General features: G+C 40.0%; 1 protein-coding gene across 1 annotated transcript in view; it reads right to left on the bottom strand.

Annotated features, from left to right (window-relative positions):
* LOC134537248 (rho guanine nucleotide exchange factor 17) overlaps positions 1-20,635 on the bottom strand; it is a 138,125-nt gene that overhangs the window by 39,533 nt on the left and 77,957 nt on the right. Inside the window, 3 exon segments of the mRNA XM_063377517.1 lie at positions 2,461-2,565; positions 5,505-5,582; positions 10,487-10,564. Of these exon segments, the coding sequence (XP_063233587.1) occupies positions 2,461-2,565; positions 5,505-5,582; positions 10,487-10,564 (261 nt within the window).

Below are 20,635 nucleotides of genomic sequence, written 5' to 3'. Positions count from 1 at the left end.
TTAAATTTCGTGCCAGTTTCGTTATTATTAGTTTATTTCCAACACGAGAACACGTGTATTTGCTCGTCACCGAGGTTAGACGTTACACAGCTCTGGCGAGTACTAGAAGACTCGCTCACGTGTTTCTTAAAAAAAAAAAAAATGTTTGTGTGACACTAAAAAGTTGTCCGAGTAGGCCTATACAAAGAGTTTTTTTAAGAAAGTAAAACTACAGTTGGCTCGCAAGACACATTATAAAAAAAAATATATTGTAATTTAGCTCTGAAAGGAATGTAGAGACCTGCAAAATTCGCGGTTTCGATGGCCTTCAGGATAGACTGCACATATCCCTGCACACTCGGGCAAATAACGCAAGTTCATTGGCTGCCGACTTGTAAGTCGTCTCAGCTGGTTTGTCTGTGATTCGATCCTTCTTTGGTTGAGGATTTATAACTGGTTGAGATTCGTCCAGATGAACAGTAAGCCAATAGCAAAATTATCTAAGAGGTTTTTTTTTTTGTTCAATTCTAGCCTATCACCGAATGAATCCGCGATTTTTGCAGGTCTTTAGGAATGACACTCTGATGTTGGTACAGACGATTTTTTTTCCTAGCCTAAATTAAAACTAAGTGTATTTGGGAGGGGTCTGGGTTAGGAATAGACTCTAAGTGCGTCTCAGGCCGAAGCCTATACGCTCTAATCATGCAGGGTTTAAGCCATGCAGGAGGGGGTAGCATGCATCATGTGCTAGGAGGGGGATTGGCCAGCCATGGCAGCGATTGGCGCCATGACTAACTCCCCTCACAGACTATTCGAATCGTTTGTGTTCTATAAACGCATCTTGGCGCTGTCCAATGACGACGAGTTCTGTTTCTTCGAGCGGCAAAATATCTCAAGTGCCGAGTCGTTTTTTTTCTTTTCATTTTAATGTCGTAAGTATTAATTAAGGGTTTTCACTGGGAAATTATCACCAGATAGCTCTTTTGCGATCACGAGCGTACGCAGAATTTTAGACAGCACAATCAACCTTCTGCAATACTGGGGAACAGGAATGCATCCTCCTGCAGGACTAATAGTCAAAGCTAATAGTTCAGCAACACTCACGGGACCTTAGATTCAATTTATTCATTTGATTTTTTTCCCAGTGTTTACTGAAGCCAAGAGTTTCGTTCAAGAACAGGCTCTCATGCTCTGGCTCATTTTTTGTGAAGAAAAAAAAAAGGGGGGGGGCAGCATTTGTGTGGCCTCTGTACTATGAATAAACTAATATATATATATATATATATATATATATATATATATGTACTGCATTTCCTTTCCTTAAGTTACCTAATATTTTATCTTGTGATACTAATTCAAATATTTGATTTAAAGTTAAAATGATCTGTGAAAGATTCACAATATTACGCACAGTTAATGAGGATTGTTGACACTTTCACGTTCAATGCCGAAGAGTTTGTGTCAAAGGCGAATAAATTCACAGACATTTCGGTCGGGATTGCAGTCGCCATCTTCAGGGTAGCAGCAGTATCCTACTATCTTAATACCAACACTTAAATATATTTGAATACTTGAATAGGTAGGTACTATAGAAATGTACAATATTATATATATTTAGAACATGTAAAAACATTTAATTAAAATTAATGATATTGTGAAACATCTAATTTTTTTTAATTAAGGGAGATTAGGCCTCGCCATATTAAGTTTTACCAAATTTTTTGCTGCATTTATAATTTTGAACTTTTAATCCAAATAATATCTCCCAGACCTTCTGTGCCTTGTTGCAAAAACACACTTACCAACAGTCTGTTTGTACCGCGAGGAAATAAACTTAATGTTTTTACTCGGACGAATACACCACCACTATCATGACATTTCACACCAGTTCACTCACAAGTGTTGACTTCGACGAGTAGTCAAAGATAATTCCCGTACCACGTTTACAAGTATATATATGTAAATAAATATATATGTCTATATATGCACATATATATGGGTGAATGTATATATGTGTGTGTATGTATATGTGTGTATGTGTATATGTATATGTATATATGCGTGTGTATATGTATGTGTATGTATATATTATGTATATATAGCAGGGAAGCTCAATAGCCGGCGGTAACCACAATACTTGAAGCTGCCAGAAGGCGAGGCCTAGTCCACACATTTAAATTCTAGCATGAACAACGATGCGATCAAGCCATTTACAAAATATCAATTACAGTTATGCATTTATTACATTCACAATTTAACAAAAAAAAAATTTCAAATAATTCTCAAAAATGGAATATATAATTTTTGCAAACTAAAAATTTAAAAATTTTTGAATTTTGTGCCGTGATTGTTGGAACAACTAGCTGTCCGAGAAGCCGCCGATTCCAAAAGCCACCCGTGTTGGTGGGTTGGGTGGAACTCATCGCGCAGCTTGTATGGAGAGTAGAGGAGTAGGAGGAGAAGGGGACGGATTGCACTCACGGCCTCCAGGAAGATGTCGCCCACGGTCTGCTGGCTGTCCCAGCGCTCCAGCCGCCCCCGGAGCTCCTCCAGGAACACCTCGTGGTGCGCCAGGATGGCCGGGATCTGCGGCACCCCGGCTCCAGTTGGCGGGCTCGCGCTCTCCCCATTCCCCTCATCACCATACCCTCCATCCCCTACCCAGGGCCGGCGCGCAGGGGCGTAGGGACCAGGGGGGACAGGGGGGACGTGTCCCCCCCTGAACTTCTTGGGTGGAGGGGGACTGTACCCCCCCCCCCTCCCACAACAACTTTCTACACCGTGATATATTTTTATTTTATAATATTATTCTGCCCAACTTTATTTGTAATTTCTTCACTCATCAAAATTTTATCTTAAGGAAACAATGATAATTTTAACATCGATGTATCCAATGGTTGGATACAAAAACCTGCTTAAAAAGGCGCTATTTTGCACTTTTTAAAAAATCAAAATTTTTTCCGGTGGAGGATCCCCGGACACCCCCCACCCCCCTTCCCGTCTTAGTAAGAGGGGAATGGGTTTAAATGACAGCAAAATCATTATTTGTCCAACATTATGAACATAGCTACGCCAATGCCGGCGCGTCCATACAGGCGAACTAGGCAACCGCCAAGGAGCTGGGGGCGGCGCAGTACGACACATAACAGCTGATATAATATGTTTTAACGATTATTGAAACTAGATGAAAATTGATTTTTTTGTAACAGTTTGGAATGTGTTTATATTGATATAAGTAATTATTTAAAGTCCACGGTGACCTGTTTATGATTTGTAATAAGTAAAGAAGTAAAAAAAAAAAAACACAAGCCTGCTTACTATTTGATTGTTGAAAAAATCTTTAGGCTTACGTGATGTATTTTGAGGCAAGGAAATTTTTTTTTGAGGTGTCCGGCCCGGGGGGGGGGGGGGGGGGTGGGAGGGCAATTAAGGTTTTTCGCCTAGGGCGCCAATTTAATTTGCACCGGCCCTGCCCATACCCCTTCATCTCTTACACAAGGGAGCCGTACAACAATGACCAACAACTAGAGACAGGAAAAATTCGCGATTTCAAATGACCTGTAGGATATATAATACTCCATGATCCTCTATGCACTCGGGAAAATTACATCTGCTCATCGGCTACTGACTCGTATGACACCTTTAACTGGGACGCTAGTGATTCGATACTTCTTTTGTTTAAGGTTTTTTTTCATTGGCCGAATATCATTCAGATAAACTGTGGCCCAATCGCTGATGCAGTTAAAAAGGCAAACGTTTTTTGGATTCTAGACCATCACGAAATGAATCCGCGAATTTTTCAGGTCTCTTCCAATAACAAAAGCACATAAATAATTTTAATTGTTTTCAAATTCAGTTTATGAGCATTACTTTAAACACATTTTCTAACTACAGCTAATTACAGCTAATACATACAGATTAATTTCATCTGGGAAGAAGGGGGGGGGGGGGGGGGGGAGAAGGAGGAATAGAACCTCTTTTTCGGTGAGAATGATAGATTTTTTTTTTAATGATTTCGAATGAGGGGGGTTGAGGTGGATATATCCTATTCTTATTTCCCCCACCCCCTTTTTTTTTGTGCACGCCCTTGCACTTAACCTGTTTTCACGAACATTGCTTCTTAGCCAGGTTTTAATACACAGTAACGAAAGAACACAATTAAATTTTTGTCTATAAATTTTGTTCTCTTTTTGTTTTCCCCACTTCGGAAGGGGGGAAGCTAGTGCCTCGCCCTTCTTGGATACGACTTTTACAGACTCACTTAAGGATATACTACAGTACAAATAATAATAATAATAATAATAATAATAATAATAATAATAATAACCATTTGTAAACATTGACTGTCATGGCAATTCTACCGGCAAATCGCAAGGCTGTCGTTTCGCGCGGACAGTTCCAGGCAAGGAACATTTGGTGCACAGTGTTGTTTGTTAACTACGACAGGGATGTGCAAGGACGCTTTATCTTTACATTGCACCGTGTTACGTCACGGTGACTCCAGGAATCCAACGGAGGCGCGTTGCCGACAGAAGACTGCACGCGTAGAGGCGAGTAAGCGAGTGGTACAAGAGCCAATGTCGCCCTTAGGCCCGTTCTGCAACGACACGTAAACTGAGACGGAGACGGACCCCTGCGGATTAGCTTACGTTTACGTTGCTCCGTGACACAACAGAAACTTCTTGGCTGCGGTGGCAGCCATGTTAGTTTATATTCTAAATACGTTAAAAAATTGTTTTATAGTACAAGCATACCTAGTGTTTTACTATAATATTGTCGTTTATTTTGATTACACACGTGATTTCTGCTCGTGCCATAATCTGTAAGAATAATATATATATTTTTTTATAATTAATATAGCGTAATCTTGAAATGCTATCTGTCTCATTGTTATGGACTGGAAAAATTCTCAGTTTCAGTGACCTCCAGGATGGACTCCACAATCCCCTACACACTCGGGCAAATGCCACATGCTCATTGGTAGAGGCATGCATATTTCGCGAAAAGATTCCGAGACCAGCTGAAATTCAAAACACTGTAGCATCGTCTGTGTTCCGTGATTGGGTGAGTTTCTTTAATGTGCATGTCGATTGTCACAACACCAATCACAGTGATTCGGTGCGGAATCAAACGCATCCTGAGTGGCTCGGTAAAACAAGGCGACGACTTCTCTCGCAGACGGCTGCCAATCACAAGGAAGAAACCACAGGTGCGGGTATACCTTTTTGCAGTCTAATAGGCGTTCAGAATTTTTCGCGAAAAATGCCTGCCCCTACTCATTGGCTACTTACTGACTTGTGAGACCTTTCGGCTGGGATGCTTTTTTTTTTGTTTGAAGGGGTTTTTTTTTTTTCCCCCCCACTGTTTGTACAACGCGAAATGAACCCGCGAATGTTTTTTTCCCCAGTCTCTGCTCGTTGGTTGCCGGGACCGGGCGACCGACCCGCGTCTCCAGAGACGGGCGGAGACGAGCAGACACGAGCAGACACGGGCAAGTGTCGACGAGGATCGCGCGATGACTGTACCTGGAAGAAGATCTCGTCGACCAGGACGGCGTCCACGAGGCCGGCGTTCTCGGGGCTCTTCAGCGGCTGCAGGTACTTCTGCAACAGGCAAGCACGCGTTCTGCAACAGGCGAGCACGCGTTCTGCAACAGGCGAGCACGCGTTCTGCAACAGGCGAGCACGCAGACGGCAATAGGCGAGCACGCAGACGGCGATGACGACGAGACCACGAGGCCCCATCTCATCCCACCCCTTCTCTTCGAGAGACATCCAAGTTGACAGTAAAAATCAATCCAACAGCAATCTTCATCTCAGTGATAAACGACACACACACAGAAAAAAAAAAAAATTCGGTTGTCTGTAAAGTCGGTTTACGGACGATAGTTTAACGTGACAACGTCATAACAAAACATTGATGAAATGATTGCATACTTCTATGAATGAAATTGAATCATTTTTTTATTTAAATAATAAAAGAATAGATACTTGAAATTATACTAGTAATCCAGATTTTTAAAATGCGAGAATAATTAACCTTTATTGCCGAAATTATTGTTTTTGTAATAAGCAATGAAAACCACATTGACTTTTCACTTCACTTTATGAACAGTCGACGAAACAGTTCACGTGTAGATGACTTGTAATTAATTTTAAAAACTGGCGTTTAGCTATAAAGTTTAAATATAATTATGAACAAGTTTTCATATAAATAAACTGTAATCAAATATCTATCATCAATTATATGAATCACCATAATTTTTTAGTCAGTTGTAACATAACCTATTATTACTGCACTCGCCGACAGCGTAACGGAACACAGCGTAACGGAACAATGAGCGTAACGGGACACAACGTAACGGAATACTGTGCGTAACGGGACAACACTTTCGTGCGTGCAGTCGGCGTTCATCGATTTATTAGACGTTGTACCGTCAAAAATAAACTATCTGAACTTTCACAGGAGATTCCTCTGGGAACCATTTGCCGATATGAAATAGTTTGCAACGCTTACTACAAGGAAGATACAGTAATTTTGTACAACACACGGCTACGGTTTTTTTTAATATATGAAATACGTTTTTTTTTCCTCGAGATAATACTCGCTGTTTCTTACGAAAATTGGCGCAATATTTTATATTCTAATCGACGATTCATTCAAGCATTCTTTTTTAAACCGTGGAAAGATAATCGAACATTCAATAATTAGACTTTATTTTATTTTATTGTGCGCAGTTAATACTGGAAAAACTATTCAGGGAACGGTTTACAAACAAGTTTTAACTGTTTGGAGGTCCTCTGCCACAGCAGTCCACTGCCCGCGGAGAACCATCTTGAAGGTAGTCATCACGTCGCACCGGTCATAGTAGCATGGGAACGGAGCATACACGGAATGCTCATGCGCAGTAAACGGGAAGTACCCCGAGAAAACCCTACTGGCTCTGACGTCGTCCGTCGCGCTTCCCACGAGCCAAACACATCCGAGTCGACACCCGCGGCGGGATTCGAACCCGGACAGCCCCGGCGGAAGGCGATGTCGTGAACACCAAGCACCGCGCTTTCTTGGCGCGTCGGAATAGAGACCCGGAAATTTCGCGAAATTTCATTCGGCGTCGAGCTAACATTCAAAACCCTTGCGTAACGTTTGCTTTTGAAACTGGCTGGTTTCTCGTTAGACGACGCTGCCTGATTTCGCTTACTTCCCTCGTAGTTAGACATTGTTGGCTCACGGTCGCAGAGGGGCGTGTATGAATAACTTCGCTCCTGTAATTAACACAGTGCGAGAGTATCGAGGTTTGCAGCCTAGCTTGCGATAAAAATGAAACCGCATACCCGATGCGAAGTTCCATTAGCGTTGGTGTAGCTACACTCCATTTCGTAACGGTTTGGCGTTCTAAATTAGCGGACGTGCTTACACGCGTCAAAGCCTCGTCTCAAGCCTCATTCAGTCGAGGGAATATTAGCGAGATGAGAACTGCGCGCGCTGATTGGCTGGGTCTGCAAGCCTCTTACGTCATCGCCCGCTGGTACACTGACTGCGGGATACGTTAATGAGTCCAACATGGCGCAGCCGCAACCCGCAGAACAGCTAAACAAGAAGCGAAACTGTCGCCCGAGAGGCGCACGCTACGACAAGATGGCGTCGATGGCGTCAATCCACCTGCCACAGCTTGTTTCGTAAATTTCCTTCATATTTTACAGTTCTCAGAAGTAGTACCGAGTAGTCTAGGTATCCTCATGCACTGTGGTCCTAGCAACATCGGATGCTTTGCAAGCGATACATAGGGGCATGCAGATTTCGCGAAAAGATTTCGAGACTAGATGAAAGTTAAAACACTGTAGCATCGTCTGTGTTTCGTGATTGGGTGAGTTTCTCCCAGGAACACATCGATTTTTACAACACCAATCACAGTGATTCATCGCGGAAGCAAACGAGTCCTGAGTGGCCCGGTCAAATAAGGCAACGACGGCTCTCGCAGACGGGCCGCCAATCACAAGGAAGAAACCACAGGTGCAGGTATACCTTGTTGCAGTCTAATAAGTGTTCAGATCTTTTCGCCAAAAATGCCTGTCCCTAGTGATACACTGTAAATGGAACAGAAATATTGATTAAATTACAGATATTTGCATTATCGGTACATTCACATGAAAATAACTGTATCACTACAGAATAGTGTTCGCAGTAATACTGCGTTTGAATTCTTACCCGGACGTTTATACTTTGTGTTGTCCCAGTATTTCCAATAGTTAAGGTTAATTGTAAGCCGTTCTCTGAACAGTTTTCAAGTATTTAACTGCACACATTTATAAGCATAAAGCAAAATAGTCCAATTATTGAATACTCGATTATGTTTTCCATGGTTTCGAAACAATTATGGTTGAATAAAAAAATCAATAAAAATATAAAATTATGCACCAATTTTCGTAAGAAATACTCAGTATTATCTCGATAAACGTATTTCATGTATACAAAAAATAACCATAGTCATGTGCTGTACAAAGCTACAATATATTTCTTGTATTGTTACAAACTATTTATTGGCAATTTTTTTTTTCCAAAGGATTCTTTTGTATAAGCACATTTTCTGTGCATTAGAAAAATGGCTACAACTGGTACTACTTTTAATTTCTGTCAAATCTGAGATAAGTTACATGGCACAGACTATGCATGCCAGACAACCAATAGGAACAGTTAAGATCGCAGGCTTTCACGACCATTGTCTGCATTTACTTGGTTTCTGGGTGAAGTAAGTGTCAGGTAATTAATTGTCTTGCGACGTTTCGGCACTCATTGCAGTTGCCATCATCAGGTAGACTAAGTCTGAGTGATATTATGATTATGGTTGTAAAAGTATAAATTGAATTAAATTTAAAAAAAAAACAATTAAATACATTCACAGTATTCAATATTTCCCTAGAAACATGTATAAAATTAGTTATATAATTTAGTAAAATAACAGAGGTCAATTTTAATTAGTAAATAGAAACAATAAGTATGCTGACTTTTTATTATAATTGATTAATTTTAACATTTTATTAAATAATATTATAAAAAAAATATAATTTGTAATGAAATTAAAATGTACATTTGGGAACATAACCTCACTTATGTATTTCAAAAAACAAACTATACGCACAATTTATATCATTTCTATCCACAAAAAAAAGTTTTATATGGCCCAGGATTTAATATCAATCACTAAGTATAATATTTAAAAGCACGTATGTGAGTTTTATTTGTATGTATGTAGTTTTTTTTTTTTTTTTTTTCCATCATGTGAAAATGACAATCTCGTTGCATGGTACGCGCGCATCGAAGAAAGCGCCTACAGAAGTGTAATAACGCGCCCCTCCCCCCCTACAGAAGTATGTCCGACCGTGTCAGCAGCCGCCGAGCGCGTAGCGGCCTCTTTCCAGCCGCCAGTCGAGGACCTCAGCACGGGCGGGTATCTTATCGCTCGCCCGGATCGATAGGTCGATACCGCCTCGCTCCCCAACGAACACTCGCGACACTGCAATCTCCTCTAACTGTTTTGCTTTCCTCGGACATTTGGAGGAATATAAAACTTCATTCATAAATACAGAAAATAAAAAAAAATAAACGCAATGAACGTTTAAGTGTAATAACTGGTAGTTTATTTATACTCGCTCAATGCTGAGTTTTTTTTTTCATGTCGTGTTATTTCAACTGATGTTTGCCCAATCTAAAAAAAAAATATCATTTTAAATTTTGACAAGTGTTTTCGACACTTTAATTTGCCCTTATAATCATGTATGTGCATTGTTGGTATTTAACAATTAATAGCCGACAGTAAATACATTTTGTGGTAAACGGTGAACGTGCAAATATCGATTACGGTTGCACTCAAGGGTTTTGACTATACTGTTTACCAAGTTAACATTAAAAAAAAGCTCTTGATTTTTTTTGACGTTGATAACGTCTAATAATCGATGAACGCTGGCTGCACGCACGAAAAAGTGTCCAGTTACGCACATTTTTCCGTTACGCGGTGTCCCGTTACGCGGTGTCCCGTTACGCTCATTGTACGCTTGGGCCGCATCTATCTCTCTTCCACTCGACTGTTTATAAAGTGAAGTGAAAAGTTAATGTGGTTTTCATTGCTTATTACAACAACAATTTCGGCAAAAAAGGTTAATTAATTATTCTTGCATTTTAAAAATCTGATTCCTAGTATAATTTCAAGTATTTATTCTTTTATTATTAAAATAAATATGATTCAATTTTTTTCATAGAAGTATGCAATCATTTCATCAATGTGTTTTTATGACGTTGTCACGTGAATCTATCGTCCGTAAACCGAATTCACAGACAACAAATTTTTTTTTTGTTTTCTGGGCTGATCAGAGGGTTACGTAAATAACAAAAAAAAAAAATGTACACATGTTCGTAGGGGAAGTAAGTTGATTTGACTTTGAGCAGTTGCCCGCAGCAACTCGCACTTGGAGCAGTATCGGCGGCGGCGCAGAGAACACGAGACACTCACCGTGACCAGGATCTGCAAGGACTCCACGTAGGACCTCTCCGTGTCGAACAGCTCCACGACCACGTGCGTTCGGGTGTCCTGCGAACACGCACGAAGCAGTCAGCGTTAACTCTGAGTGGAGAGGGAACCATCAGCACACACACACACACTGTAGATACACGGCGCGAGTCTTGATTTCGACCGACGAGCTTCGGCTGTCGGTACACCACGAAAAACAAATTTAAAAACATATAATTTATAACTTACGGTAAAAAAAAAAAAAAATGCTTGTCAATGTTCGTGTACGCTTTCAAATTGGAGCTCAACAAAAAAAGAGAACTTCTTTCAAGGCCAAATTTTAATGCAAATTTTTCGTGAAACTGCTGTGAAACGTTTCTGACGCAAAAAGGATAGAGAATATGTACTTGTTCAGAGAGATAGAAAGTGAGCACTATTCCATATACGTTGCTGGGATCGTTTTCATTCTCCTCTTTGTGCGATGATACGTTCCCCGCAAAAAAAAAGAAGAAGATAGAAAAGAACGAAAGAAAATAAGAAAGTGTGCTCATGCGCTTATTTCAGAAAATAGCTATAGGTAGCCTTGAATTTTATATTTGCTACCAGCACCCTCGTGTTCCTCCTTGTTCAACCAGCAGCGTAGATAGCGCTGTTGACACAGTCCCTGCATTTCCCGCATAGATAGCGCTACCTGTTATGAATTTCACATTTCCTTCAAAGATTTGGCGTGTTCCAAATGGTAGAATTGTTTGTAGAAACAGTAACACACACAGTTTTTCTTTGCAGTGTGAGTATTTCAACAGTGAATAATATTTGTGTATAATATTATCTTATTTATCTCTCTCTCTCTGCCGTTTCACCCCTTACGATATACTTAAGAGTCGAGGTTTGAGTTGTTAAAGAAGTTTCATTTCTGTCACGTACTAAGTTAAACGCGCTCTTTCTCCACCCCCCCCCCCCCCATAAATAACCAAGATTATATAAGATGGAACACTATGCGACGGATAAATTTTTATTGAACAAAGTTCTATAACTACCTTAAAACATTTACCTGTCATAAAATAATTCCACTGAAATACACGTCATTAGCCTAATTGGTAGTCAAAAACATTTAATCCGCGAGAGGTTAGTATGTAAAAAAACTTTCATATTTGTACTGCTTCTACTATAGCCTCACGGTCTATCTGGAGGACTTATGAGCCAACCAGCAGCCCCCCAACCAATGAAGTATCGAATCGCGGGCAAGCCAACTTGAGACGTCTCGCGAGGTAGCTTAACCACAAAAGTTATTCAACTAACCTTTGCATTTGCTTAGCAAAAAATCTATATTAATGAAGGAGGGAGTCTGTCTTGTCTGTGGTTCGCGTAGCGCAGGGTTGGCGAGGCCTACATCCGTGGAATATTGTTCCGACGTGAGGCTCCGCTCACACAGTAGCCCCAAGTCGGGAAGATGATTAATAAATAAATAAATAAAATTGTTTTTGTTTTCTCTCCACGGAAACGCGGATACGCGCGGCCGACACCGAGATCTTTGGAGTAGGTGGATTACAGGGTGACTGTTCAGCAAGTATGCTTCATCGGTAGAGACCTGCAAAATTCGCTGATTCATTTCGTGATATGCTACAATTCAAGTAATTATACCTTAGCGCTGCTTCCGCAATTGGTTCACTGTTAATCTGGAGTAATGAGGGCCAATCAGAGACCCTCGCTCAAAGAAGTGTCGAATCACAGACACTCGGTCGAGACGACTCACAAGTCAGCAGCCAATGAACAGGTGGCATTTTCCCGAGTGTGTAGAGTGTAGTAGAGTCTATCCTGGAGGTCATTGAATCCGCGAATTTTGCAGGTCTCTATTCATCGGCGAGTAGGTCCGAAATGTTACTGTCGCGCCGTGTAGTTCCGCGTCGCAGCATGTGTCCCCCCCCCCCCTCCCGGCAGGACGAGGGTGGCCGGCGAAGCTTGCGCCAACACAATTCGTGCGAAGAAATCGTAGTCGACAGGCGTCATGAAGTAACGCCCCGCACCGCCCTCTCCTACCAATCACGGCCCTCCGTGTAATTTATTTAGCAGCAAGACACAAACAATGTTTACTATTCACGAAATAACTGGACTGCGCCATTACTGTCTACGCTAGATCGATTACGTGTTACCCCACATAAACGAACAACCAAGACGCAGCATTATCTCGCATAGGCAACACGTACTCATGTTGGCACCGCAGGTTGTCTAACCATCAGGCGTATAACTGTGCCCGGAAAACGACGGTCGCTGGGATTAAACACCTTTAGACTGAAGACATGTTCCAAAACTTGAAGAAAAAAAAACTAAGAAAATTTTTCAACCTCAACAGTTTTTAAGTTAAAAGAAAAAAGTTTTTCTCGAGGCACGAGTCCAAATTCCCACTTGCCCAGTTTTATTTAAATTTAAGTGGCTTAATTTATTATTTTCATACACCTGTACACTTCGCAATAATTTGCAAAACTAAGCTAAGCTCCACACTACAACAAACCAACCAATGTATTTCGTTCACTGGAGGCTTCCACATTCTAGCTACTGTCAGAATTGCGTATAGTTTGATTCATATGGATTTTCGTTTTATTTTCGTATTGGCGTCTTGTCTTTCAGGGCGTGTCAAAGACCCTTGATCCGATGGAAATGGCATTGAAACGTATAATGTTATCTATTTTATACTACCTACAAATTATAACAAACATTATTTTCCGGTATATAAATATTTACTTAAACAATTTTGTCCAGTTATAAGTGACGAGCGACCCATGGATTTCACCAAAGAGAAATAAGGCAAAAACGACGAATCCAATTTACGTTATGGTCACGCACATTAAGTATAATTTTCTGTGTCATACTGTCACTGTAAAAGATTCTTTGGAAACCAGTCGCCAAGAAATTATTTGTAATACTACAAAAAATCAAGTGTAAAATTGTACAACACATGACTATGGTTATTTTTGCACATATGAAATACGTTTTTCGAGATAATACTGAGTATTTCTTACGAAAATTAGTGCTTCTTTAAGGACCCAAGCGTAAAGCATCTTGGAAATGTGCATCTTAAAGGATATCAGCCATTTTTGTTTACCTTCCGAATAGTCGCAAGGTTACAGAATAGTCACAGAATCGCGGATGCAGTCTTCCGAGTATATATGAGTCACTAGCGTCCTAAATTATATGCTCGTGGACTTCAGAGGGCTTGTGGCGAACCTGTAGTTAAAATTTTGACGAAAGTTGGTAGTTAAACCAACCAAAATTCTGTACGTTTTTTTTATAAATTTTTATTTATAATTGTGAAATTAACAACTTACAGCAAGCATAAATTAAAATTTGCTTATAAACATATCGCGAAGAATCTGTAAACACAAAAAAATGACCACTGAAGACGTATTAATTTTTTTATACACTGAGCCGTGTTAGCGTCGAGAGAATTCGGACATCCGTACACGGACAGTTCGGTCAAGGCTGAGTCAGTAAAGGACGCATCCTTATTATTCGTGAACAGCCAGAGAGAGAAATGGAAAGAGAGTATTTGAGAGAGTAAGAGAGAGTAAGAGAGAGAAAGAGAGAAAGAGAAAGGGAGAGAAAGAGAAAGGTAGAGAAATAGTGAAAGAGGGAGTAAGAGTGTGTGTGCGTGTGTGAGTGAGAGAGAGAGAGAGAGAGAGAGAGAGGTATTCCATAGTCTGACGAACCCCCAGGGCAAGACAGCCCACGCTACGGTCCAGCCAACTGCCCCGAGGGATAAAGAGGGGTAGGGGGAGCAATTAGCAACTGCCGGCCAACTGGGACGGGCTGTGAAATAAAACATAAAAGCCTTCCTCCCCCCCCCTCCACCAACTCTTTTCACCTTTATCGCTCCCTCCGACGTAATTAACCGAGTCGGTCGCGATGCCGGCCAGGGGCTCACTGGGTCGGGCCCCGCCCCCGCGATGAGAACTACCGCGGGGGGTGGGGGGGAGTGAAGGGAGGGCGGTGGACGCGCATCAGCGTAATGGCCGCGGCCTCACGGGGGCGACTCTGGCGACTCTGGCGACTCTGGCGGCGCGCGGCGGAAGCTCGCCTCGTGCCCGGGCGATGACGCGCCGTTCGCACCACGGGGGGAAGGGGGAGGAACTCTCGGTTGCCGAGACTTGAGACACAGTTTTTTTGAAGTAGTTATGTACCCGCCCGCTAGATAGCAGCTTTCATATATATATTAGCCTACTAACATAGCTGCAACATTGATCGTGAGAAATAATTCATAAGCTATTATCAGGCAAACAACCGGTGAAAATTAATTTACTCTATCTCGGTAGCCACAAAACATGATCATTATTTTTTTTAATTACAGAACAGCATTAAGTGCTTTTCGTACGGTTTAAATATATATTTACCAAGCAATTGTGAAGTAGTTAGAAACTTTAGCCCGAGGTTTTTTTTTTAAGCCGCACTCTGATAAATCCATCCTTGTTATATGGTTCACACTGTCGAAAATTGACACATTGATTTCAGGAAGAACAGTGGTCACAAATCATCCAGGGATCTTCGTATGCTTACGGATATCTTAATAAGTTTTCGGGCATTGAGCTTACCTTTTTTGAGCGTGTACTTACAAGAATCATATTGTAATATCAACCAAACATTCAAAATAATATTTACTCTGCGTACGACAGAACATAGAGCGCGTAGTTTCTGCGTAGATACAGTTATCTGCACTGTTAATTTTTTTGTAAATTTGTACATTTACAAGAAAAAAAATTACACTATAAATTAATGTTCAGAGTAATACTGGATTCGGACTCTTTCCCTGGCATTTATACTTTGTGTTGTCCCAGTACCTCCAATAGTTAGTTATTTCCAAACCGTTCCCTGAATAACTTTCCAGTATTAACTGCGCACATTAATACACATAATAAAACAAAATAGTCACATCGTAAAATATTCTATTATCTTTTCCATGGTTAAAAAAAAAAAAAAAAAATCTGCTTGACTGAAACAACAATTTAAAATATATAATTGTTCCCCATACCAGTAGAAAATAATTAGTATTATCTAGGAAAACGTAATTTCATACAAGCAAAAATAACCATTGCCAAGTGGTGTGCAAAGATAAAATTTTTTTTTTAGTATTACAGACTATTTCTTGGCAAGTGGTTTCCAAAGGAATCTTTTGTAAAAGTACAGATTTTTTTTTGACGTGACGTCTAATAAATCGATGAACGCCGGTTGCACGCACGAAAAAATGTCCCGTAACGCACATTGTCCCGTTACGCTGTGTCCCGTTACGCTCATTGTACGCTTGCGCCGCATCTATCTCTCTTCCACTCGATTGGAACAACCATCGATTTAACTTTTTCGAGGCACATTCAACTAGAAACACTCCCATTCGTTTCCTACTTTTCCTATCATCGTCCTATCCTTAACAGAATAACACAGATTGGAAGAAGTTAAATAGCAAACATGTATAAAAGTTATAGTTAAAATAATCTCTTCGTTAAAGTAATAAACTTATTTGAATTAATGAGTGCAAATAAAAGTAAATTTATCAATTAAATTGTAGATTTCATTTCACTCCTTCTTTGTATCCATACAAAATAGTGATAATTCAATAAAAATGATTCAATTTTATTCATAAAAGTATGCAATCATTCATCAATGTTTTGTTATGACGTTGTCGCGTTAAACTATCGTCCGTAAACCGACTTTACAGACAACCAATTTTTTTTTATCTTGTTTGGGACAACGAAGAGCTGGGTTCATTCATCTTTAAAAAGTCCGTAGATTTACTTCTATTTATAAAAGTGCTTACAAACCTCTCGACATTCCTTCAAAATTGATCATTACCAGAGATGGTGAATTATCGCGGCAATGCCACGGGTCAAAGATAATCTACAACCCGCTGCTCCCGTTTCGCGCTATTCTGGTCGGAAGAAATATCTTTGATATGACGTGGTTATTTTAGGACCTAAACGCAATTATTCTGTTCTGCAGCAGCTGCACTCTCATTGTTACATTAAAATATCACACGGTTTCAGTCACTACAATGAGACGGTAAGGCAGTGAATCCATTTCGCAGACAAACGACACATGTTGAAGCCAAATAAACAGCCACTCTTTCCCCGAAATGAATCACTATCCATGCTGATTACGAATTATGAGCCCTTACATATTCATTTAAAAGTTTCGTATTGTAGCTTAGTTTTTAACATGTATTTTTTTTTTTAAGTTAAAAAAAAAAAGGCTAAGACGGGTCTTTTCATGGCCGTTTCAGTCATTACAATGAGACGGTAAGGTAGTGAAAATATTTCGCAGACGACACATGTTGAAGCCAAATAAACACCCACTCTTTCCCCGAAATGAACCACTATCCATGCTAATTACGAATATCACCTATGAGCCGTTACAATTTCATTTAAAAGTTTCGTATTGTAGCTTAGTTTTTAACATGTATTTTTTTTTAAGTTAAAAAAAGGCTAAGACGGGTCTTTTCATGGACGCTTCAGTCACTACAATGAGACGGTAAGGTAGTGAATACATTTCGCAGACAAACGACACATGTTGAAACCAAATAAACACCCACTTGTTCCCCGCAAATGAATCACTATCCATGCTAATTACGAATATCACCTATGAGCCGTTACAATTTCATTTAAAAGTTTCGTATTGTAGCTTAGTTTTTAACATGTATTTTTTTTTAAGTTAAAAAAAAAAGGTTAAGACGGGTCTTTTCATTACGCTTAGAGGTATGAAAAATTTAGTACACAATGTTGTAAGTGGTATATAGCGACGTTCAGAGAGTCTTTATCTTTAATATTTCACCATAAAATTACAGGGCCATCGCTTGAAGCCCCAGAGAGGCGCGTTATGTACGCGGAGATTGCAATTCATGTCGGCGCCTGGCGCGTAGAGGCCGCGAGGCGTGTAATGAGCGAGCCGGTGCCGCGCTTAGGGCGCGTTCATAAGCCACGCAAGAAGCGCAAGACGCAAGAAGTTCAACGAAAACATTTTCAAATGCCCGTTTATAAACTACGCATGGCGCAAAAACCCAACGCAAGCATCGGCCAAACTTTTCATCTTCTTGCGTTTTTGGCTTGGTGTTCCTGCCTTCCGTAATTGAAGTGAAGTGTTCAGAAAACTTATATTGCCTGTGGATTCACTTGTAAAACTAAACAGCATCTTTCTCACGAAAATCCCACGCAACATATCTACGTACTACTACACAGGTATATATTTCCAAAATTATTTCATAACGGTAGCCATCTTGAATTAACCATCTTAAAATTAACGTTTGTGGGTTTTTATTTGATAAAAACTTTGGGAATTAAAAGACTCGTATTTTTTCATTTTATTATTTACAAGGACTAACATCCTTAATAAAAGTTTATACCTTATCAGGTTTATAAGGAATTTTAAATAATTATACGCATATATAACGATCATAATGTATGATACAAAGGTAGAAACTTTAGGAAATCCCTATTAATTATTTTTTTTTTTTTGTAATTTTAGTGTAAAATTATACTGAAAATTCTTGCTAAGGTTAAATTTATCTATTGAAAAAAAAATAAAAATTCACAACCTGTTTGGCTCTAGTTAATGAAGGGAGGTCGCACGTTCGTAATTGAGTACTTGAAGTCGGTTACTGCCGTTGTTTCATTTCTGACCGCTGCAGTGTTCTACGGCAGTAAACTGTAATAAATTTAGGTAGTAGATGCGAAATTCCCGAACAGGGTTACTACGGTTACAATAGTTTAGACGTGCTTTACATTGGGAATTCCGGCGAACTATTGTGATTATAGAACCGTAGGTTGGCAGCGCATTTCACAGATTCGACAATGCGATAACCTATCAAGTGAACTGACTGTGCGAATAACATTTCACTGTATATGAAACGCATTATTTATAAATAGTGACCTCCACAATAACCCCTCACAAAACTGTAACACATCCTCTTCCTTTGAATCTCAAGTTTTGGTGTAGTGACGCAATCAACAATTAAAAAATTAATCAGCAGAATTATTTTTTACGTCGAGGCTTTGTCAGGAAAGCTGTAGTAATTGGTGGCCGTGAACTTCGGTATTGCACTGCACACATAGCAAAATGAAAAATGAAAGAAAAAAAATAAAAATCAACGAAATAATTTTTTTATTTAATTTCCGAATAAAGTCAATCAAATATTTTAATAAAATAATTTGCAGGTATTTTAACGTAAAGTATATAAAACACCCGATTTGCCTTGTCCACTTTACTGAGAGGAATATCGTCCGAGTAGCCAACATTCGTAAATGAATAAACGGTCAACAGAAATGGCTCTCATTTCTGTACATGTCGCCGAATCTCTGCATCCACCCCATTAAAACTCGTGGTTTAATTTATTAGTAAGAGAGCAAAGTAATTTTGAACAGCTCATTAAAACCACAATTGGCTGCCATAGCAATCCACATTCGCGTTTATAAAGTTTAACATTTTTTGACGTGACAACGTCTAATAAATCGATGAACGCCGGCTGCACGCACGAAAAAGTGTCCCGCTATGCCCATTGTTCCGTTACGCTCATTGTTCCGTTACGCTCATTGTACGCTTGCGCCGCATCTATCTCTCTTCCACTCGAATGTAACAACCATCGATTTGACTTTTTCGAGGCACATTTAACTTGAAACACTCCCATTCGTTTCCTACTTTTCCTATCATCGTCCTATCCTTAACAGAATAACACAGATTGGAAGAAGTTAAATAGCAAACATGTATAAAAGTTATAGTTAAAATAATCTCTTCGTTGAAGTAATAAACATATTTGAATTAATGAGTGCAAATAAAATTAAATTTATCAATTAAATATGTAGATTTCATTTCACTCCTTCTTTGTATCCATACAAAATAGTGATAATTCAATAGAAATTATTCAATTTTATTCATAAAAGTATGCAATCATTTCATCAATGTTTTGTTATGACGTTGTCACGTTAAACTATCGTCCGTAAACCGACTTTACAGACAACAAATTTTTTCTTTCCTTTTTCATGTAAATGTAGAAAATTTTACGTGGATATTTCTGTTCCGTATTACGAAACAATATTGACGGCGTAGTCTCTCGCGCGCGGCGGCCGGCGCGTATCGATCCCTCGCCCGGGGAGAGACGGCGACGGGGAGGGGGGGGGGGATGCTGCAGCGGGCTCCTGCAACCACGGCCGGCGGAACAGCAGGGCCGGGGGTGCAAGCGGGTGCAAGGGGGGTAGTAACGTTGCGCGGGAGTGTTCCCGGAGTTTCGAGCCTCCTGGGCCGTGGTGTATGGGGAGGGGGGAGGGGTGTCCTCGGGAGTTCAGTGGCTCCGGCTTGCATGCTCCCCTCCATACCCCCTCCCCATCAGTCCGGGCCACCCGCCTTCCTGTGCTGCTTCTGCACGGGGCAGTTCCAACAAACAGCTCCAAGATCTTCCGAGTGCAAACCTGGGCGTTGTGGTCACGTCAGTCCCGTATACGCTACACTGTATACGTCCCGTATGAACAACTCTACATGACTGCGAAAATTACGTATTATTATCTATTACAAAAAAAAAAAGATAATTTTTAATGAGTACACAGGTTTATGTGGAAAAATTAAACTCCTGGTGCTTCAAATTTCTTTAAAAAAATTTTTTTAAAAAATCTGACAACTGATGTACATAATTGGTGATGGTTCAAAAACCTGATTTCCTCGAATCCGAATCTCGAATGTGAATCAACAGACACACCCCTCGAATCTAAATCTAGGTTTCAATGATCAAAAAATAAAATAAATTACAGTGGATGAAAAATAACTATGATGTTGAGACATTCTACCATTAAAAATGGTTGTTTCAAAATAAAGTTTCCAGATGTAATTTTATTAATAAAGTTTTTTTTTAAAAGTACAATATCCTAGCGAATGGTAACAGTATATGTATGAATAAAAAAATTGACCACGAAAATACGAAAATAACCACGGGAAGAAATTCTTATTTTTTTTCGTAACCAAACCTGAAGCTACTTCGTATGGAGATTTAGTAAAAATTAAAAACAAACTGTCGAGAAAGGCGCATAAGTTTAGGTGATGAATGCGACAGTTTGCCTAAATCGAATGACGCCGGTAGATTGAGCTGTCCGGAGAGGGTAGTAAGGGGGGAGTTTGAAAACTTGCTCGTGC

This window comes from Bacillus rossius, chromosome 12 (assembly GCF_032445375.1).
Source record: "Bacillus rossius redtenbacheri isolate Brsri chromosome 12, Brsri_v3, whole genome shotgun sequence".
In the NCBI taxonomy this organism is placed as follows: Eukaryota; Metazoa; Arthropoda; class Insecta; order Phasmatodea; family Bacillidae; genus Bacillus; species Bacillus rossius.
The sequence above is the reverse complement of the archived record's forward strand: the minus strand, read 5'-3'. Positions and strand labels throughout refer to the sequence as shown.